We start from the raw sequence: 6,070 nt of genomic DNA, 5'->3' as shown, positions 1-6,070 counted from the left end.
AGTTGATCCGATCAACGGAACAGCCTGCTCGTGAAATTAACGTGCAAGTGGCTGAGCACTCCACAGACACGTGTACCCTTAACGTAGTTCTAGGGGATATTCAGTGTGACACAGTGTGACAAGGCTGACCCTTTGAATTACAGGTACAACAGAAACAAAGTTGTGGTGAAAGAGTACAGCAGGGTTCGCCACCATCCCCTGCCGGAACCTCGTGGAGCTTTAGGTGTTTTCGCTCAATAAACACTCACAACGCCCGGTCTGGGAATCGAAACCGCGAGTCCGCTGCCCTAACCACTGGGCCATTGCGCCTCCACTATGTTTATGTATAAACATGCATACACACGTATTTCTTCTGTTCATCTCTTTTATATTTCTTTCTTTACAGTTGTGCTGAATGTTCCGTTACAACCTGTCATACAAAATGTCCGATTCCACCAGAACCAGAACACTTGCTACCAGTCATTTATGGATGCTCTCTCTCTGTTTGTAGCCTACATAACGTCTATTAACTAAAATCCACAATATAGAATTTCTTTTTTATCTACAATATGTGTGCCACTCAGATATGCCTCAGCCAGTAACAAATACTCTAAGTGCTATGTAGAAAATGTATCTGCATTGCATATTTCCTACACATGTAAACAGAGTCCCATGAGATGGATATCATAAGACAAGAAACTGAACCATAATAGATTATAACCACAGGCATCAGTTTTCAAGAATTCCTCCAGAGTTAATATGGAGGATGGTAATCACTCAGACATTTCTAACACAAATGTTTCTGACAATATAGATTCTGTTAAACAGACATCTGATGCCGAGGAAGTTTTATCTCATAAAGAAAAGTCATCAAAAACAAATATTAATTGTGAAATTTGTGGAAAATCTTTTATGAATTCTAGTAATTTAAAAAAACACAAAAGATTACATTCTAGAGAAAAACAATTTCAATGTGAAATTTGTGGAAAATCATTGAATCAGAAGTCACATCTTGTTGTCCACGTCCGTAGCCACACTGGAGAAAGGCCCTATCACTGTGAAATATGTGGGAAAAAATTCGTTGATAACAGTACTTTAAAAACTCACAAACAAATACACACCGGAGAAAAATCTTTTGACTGTGAAATATGCGGAAAGTCGTACACTCGGAATTCTCGTCTCGTCATCCACAAACGTAGTCACACCGGAGAAAGACCTTTCCACTGTGAAATATGTGGAAAAACATTTGTTGATAATAGGTACTTAACAAGTCATGAAAGAATTCACACTGGAGAAAAACCATTCCAGTGTGAAATATGCGGGAAAGCTTTTAATCAGAATTCCAAACTTGTTAATCACATACGTATTCACACCGGAGAAAAACCTTATCACTGTGACACATGTGGCAAATCCTTTATTAATAATACTTATTTAACATGTCACAAAAGATTTCACACGGGGGAAAAACTGTTTCACTGTGACACATGTGGGAAATGCTTTGAGAATAACGCCAAACTTGTTATCCATGTACGCAGTCATACTGGAGAAAAACCATTCCGTTGTGAAATATGTGGAAAATCATTTGTTAAGAATTCTCATCTTGTAGTTCACAAAAGAGTTCACACTGGAGAAAAGCCCTTCCGTTGTGAAATTTGTGGAAAACCTTTCCCTGTCTATTTTAATTTGGTAGCTCATAAAAGGACGCACACTGGAGAAAAACCCTATAATTGCGACACATGTGGGAAATCCTATTTTAATAAATCACATCTTGTTGGTCACAAAAGAATTCACACAGGAGAAAAACCTTTCTTCTGTGATGTATGTGGGAAATCTTTTTTCTCTAGCAGTAATTTAAAAAGACACAAGATATTACACTCTGGAAAAAAAGCATTCCACTGTGAAATATGTGGAAAATCTCATGTCACCAATAGTGATTTAAAAAGACACAAAAGAAGACATGAAGGAGATAAAACATTTCACTGTGAAATTTGTGGAAAATCATTCTTCGATAATTCAGATCTTATAGTTCATATCCGTAGTCACACTGGAGAAAGACCTTATCGTTGTGATATCTGTGAGAAATCATTTATGTGTAAAAGCCACTTGAATAGACACAAACAAACACACAGGAGATGATAATCATCATCATCATCATCATGGCTAAACATTTGTTGTCCATGTTGGCATCGGTTGGCATGGTGACCAAAGCTCACCAGACTCCAGTATGCTTTGGCATGGTTTCTGTGGCTGGATGTCCTTCCTAATGCCAACCACTTTACCAGGTGTGCTGGATGCATTTACGTGGTGTCCCATAGGTGCTTTTATATGGCACCGCCACAAGTACTTTGCACGACCGGAAGGACCAGCCCTTAACACTTTTACTGCAGTGTATGGGTTTTCTTGAGTATGGCCAGGTGCCATGTATCTCAGTCTTTTGTCATCTCACCTGAAAGGTTCAGCTTCCTGAGTTCATTGTTCAGTATGTAATTTATGACAAAGTATTCACATTTATGTGCAAATAAAATTTTATCTGATCAAAATCTTACAAATTTTCAATTAAAATCGTTTGGGAAAATGAAAGATGAATTCAAAGTCAAAAATTGTTTTAAAGCTGGAAGGTAAGAAAATAATAAGATATGTTTTTGGGAAGCTGTTTCAGGTATTGGGTTTGAGAAAAACACAGTTTAAATTAATTATTTTCATCCATCTATCTCATCCCTCTATTCCTGAGAGGCTTGTGTGTTCAGTGTTTTCCATAGGGTTCTATGTGGAGGCGCAATGGCCCAGTGGTTAGGGCAGCGGACTCGCGGTCATAGGATCGTAGTTTCGATTCCCAAACCGGGCGTTGTGAGTGTTTATTGAGTAAAAACACCTAAAGTTCCACGAGGCTCCGGCAGGGGATGGTGGCGAACCCTGCTGTACTCTTCCACCACAATTTTCTCTCACTCTTACTTCCTGTTTCTGTTGTGCCTGTAATTCAAAGGGTCAGCCGTGTCACGCTGAATATCCCCGAGAACTACGTTAAGGGTACACGTGTCTGTGGAGTGCTCAGCCACTTGCACGTTAATTTCATCCTTTCAGGGTTGATAAATTAAGTACCAGTTGCATACTGAGGTCAATCTAATCGACTAACCCCCTCCCGCAAAAATTTTAATTTTCTCATAAGTTTGAGATTTCAGTGATATGGTTGTTTATTTTACACTGACATTGTAGGATATGTGTGAAAGACAGGACCTGACCAGTTTGAACAAATTTACTTTGCCAAAATATTTTCGTCGCTTTGAGACCGCAACCTGATAAAATTCCGAGATGCAGCACGGAATTTTGTCAGTGAACAGGTTGCGGTCTCAAAGCGACGAAAATAGTTTGGCAAATTAAATTTAAATGTTGAAACGAATCTAACAATTTTCGTGTGTTTTTAAATGGCTTATAAACACCTTCCACGCTGCAATTGTTAAAAGATTGTGTCGGGTTTTATACGAAATTATATTTTCTAAAGGTGACTCTGTGTGTGTGTGTAAAAGAGGAGAGACAAAAATAAGTTTTCAAAATATTTGCTTTTTAGTTGCACATTTAGAATATCTAACACTCAAAACACTGAAATTAAAATCCAGTCTTAAGAAAATAGAAGAAAAAAAAAAGTTAGTTGTTGAAGAAAGCCCGACTTTTCTATTTTGAATTAATTACTTATTCGTTTCAGGCACGCCGAGTTAACTTTTCGTATTTCCCATTATTCCTCATATAAATTACGCGTTTCGGCACGTTCCCTCAGACGATCGCTGTGGTCGATGTAATCGATTTAACCAACCCCCGAAACTGCTGGCCTCGTGCCAAAATTTGAATTCAGTATATTTATTTAGCGATGTAACTATGATTTACCATCAGCTTGAAGGGTGTATTAAATTATGTTAGGGACACTGGTACGATCATTGAAACAAGAGAACAATTACCAACGACTGGACCACCTTCGTGTATTTCAGGTAATTTAATTATATTAAGTGGTGTAATTAACTCATGTTAAGGTGAACGAAGATGTTTATATTCAACTTAAATCGATTGATGTGATGAAATAGGGTCGGTGTTTCGCGATTAAATATTTTATTTTCATCACAAACTATGTTACATCATTAATTGGAGAGCGGAAATATGTTTTAATAAAACCCATTTGAGACAAACTGTTTTGGGATGTGTAGCCAAAAAGAACCTGTTAAAACTGAAATTGATGGGTGCATGTAAAAAATAATGTATAAAATGTAGTAAAACTATTCTATTTCTATTTAACACAATAGATGTTGTATAATTTTATATTATATCTACTGAAAGACGATCTCTGGTCATTACACTTCGAAACGTTTGTTTCATCGGGTGGATGGATCGGCCTGAAAGTCCTTCCAGCTTGTATATATCACTTGGGCCAATCAGTCGGCCCGGGTGTCTCAAGAGGGTTAATCATCAACTAACTCTCTTGGCATTTTAGAGGATATTTATATCTAAAGTACTAATTATTCATATTAACATTGTAAACTTTTATACTATGTATACTTAACAAACCGGATTTAGACTTCATACACGCAGAAAGATACACAGACATCTCGAAACACCGTTTTTAATCTGCGCAGACACAGTTTATTAGCACAGTGCTCGAATGGTATAAATCGTTAAAAAAATTGTACAAGGCATGTCTACTAAATACAAGATTAAGTTTTTAAATGCATCAAATGACATCAGTTTCTAGAAATAAACCTGTAAAGAAATCACAGTATCTTTTACAGTCGTATATTTCCTCTCTTTACAGTTATGCTGAATGTTCCAGTACAACGTATGACACAAAAATACTGATTCCACCAGAATATCTTCATGCAAACCAGCCTCCCCTCTCCATGCCACCGATGTTATCCAAAGGAAAGGCAAAGACCGATATATCTACATTGCATATCTTTTCCACCTGTAGACAAAGTCCCATGCTTTTCATAAAAGAAGAAACTGAACTATAATAGATTATAACCACAGTCGTTAGAACTTCTCCAGAGTTAATATGGAGGACAGTAATCAGTCAGACACTTCTAACACAACTGTTTCTGACAGTATAGATACAGGTAAACGTTTAACAGGTGAAGCATCTACTAAACAAAGATCATTAGAGAAAAATTTTGATTGTAAGGTATGTGGGAAAACTTTTGTGAATTCCAGTAATTTGCGAATCCACAAAAATTTACATACTGGGGAAAAACCGTTTGAATGTGAGATTTGTGGAAAATTATTTAACCAGAGGAATCATCTTGCTGTCCACAAACGTAGTCACACTGGGGAAAGACCCTTCCGCTGTGAAATATGTGGAAAATCAGTTGTCAATAGTAATTCCTTAAAAAGTCACAAAAGAATCCATACGGGAGAAAAGCCTTATCATTGCGAAATGTGTGGTAAATCATTTAATGAGAGATCGAACCTTGTTAAACACATAAATATTCACACTGGAGCAAAAGTGCACCATTGTGAAATATGTGGGAAATCTTTTATGAATTCCAGTAATCTAAAAACACATGAAAAGTTACATACAGGAGAGAAACCATATCACTGTGAGATATGCGGTAAATCATTTATTCAAAAGTCTCACCTTGTTCTTCATAATCGTAGTGGCCACACTGGGGAAAAACCTTTCCATTGTGATATATGTGGGAAATCGTTTGTTGTTTATAGTTATCTAACCAATCATAAACGGATTCACAGGGGAAAAGTACAGTTCCAATGTGAAATATGTGGAAAATCTTTCATGACTAACTTACAGCTCACTACCCATGTACAAACTCACACCGGAGAAAAATCATATCATTGTGAAATTTGTAAGAAATCGTTCATCCAGAAATGTCAACTTATAGTTCATAAAAGGATACACACTGGCGAAAAACCTTTTGAGTGTGATGTATGTGGAAAATCATTTTCTGTGAATCTTTATCTTAAAGCTCATAAACGAAGACACACCGGAGAAAAACCATTCCACTGTGAAATCTGTGGAAAATCCTTTTTTGATAATTCACATCTTGTCAGTCACAAAAGAGTACACACCGGAGAAAAACCATTCCATTGTGATATT

The 6,070-nt window shown here is 36.9% G+C and overlaps 2 protein-coding genes across 2 annotated transcripts in view; both read left to right on the top strand.

Moving 5' to 3' along the window:
• The first annotated feature begins 265 nt into the window (after positions 1 to 265).
• LOC128251000 (zinc finger protein OZF-like) lies at positions 266 to 2,522 on the top strand. Its single transcript, XM_052977247.1, has one exon. It carries the CDS (start codon positions 739 to 741, stop codon positions 2,113 to 2,115), a length of 1,377 nt encoding a protein of 458 aa, XP_052833207.1. The 5' UTR covers positions 266 to 738; the 3' UTR covers positions 2,116 to 2,522.
• Positions 2,523 to 3,725: 1,203 nt separating this feature from the next.
• LOC128250975 (zinc finger protein OZF-like) overlaps positions 3,726 to 6,070 on the top strand; it is a 2,942-nt gene continuing 597 nt past the window's right edge. The window contains exons 1-2 of the mRNA XM_052977162.1: positions 3,726 to 3,959; positions 4,775 to 6,034. Coding sequence (XP_052833122.1) covers positions 5,015 to 6,034 — 1,020 coding nt within the window. The 5' untranslated portion in view covers positions 3,726 to 3,959; positions 4,775 to 5,014. The remainder of the gene's footprint in view (positions 3,960 to 4,774; positions 6,035 to 6,070) is intronic.

This window comes from Octopus bimaculoides, chromosome 27 (genome assembly GCF_001194135.2).
Source record: "Octopus bimaculoides isolate UCB-OBI-ISO-001 chromosome 27, ASM119413v2, whole genome shotgun sequence".
NCBI classification, from domain to species: domain Eukaryota; kingdom Metazoa; phylum Mollusca; class Cephalopoda; order Octopoda; family Octopodidae; genus Octopus; species Octopus bimaculoides.
Note: the sequence above shows the minus strand (reverse complement) of the source record. Positions and strands in the feature narration are given on the sequence as shown.

What these genes read in the sequence shown, in the direction of transcription:
- LOC128251000 (XM_052977247.1), top strand. Translation starts at nt 739, where the DNA reads ATGGAGGATGGTAATCACTCAGACATTTCTAACACAAATGTTTCTGAC.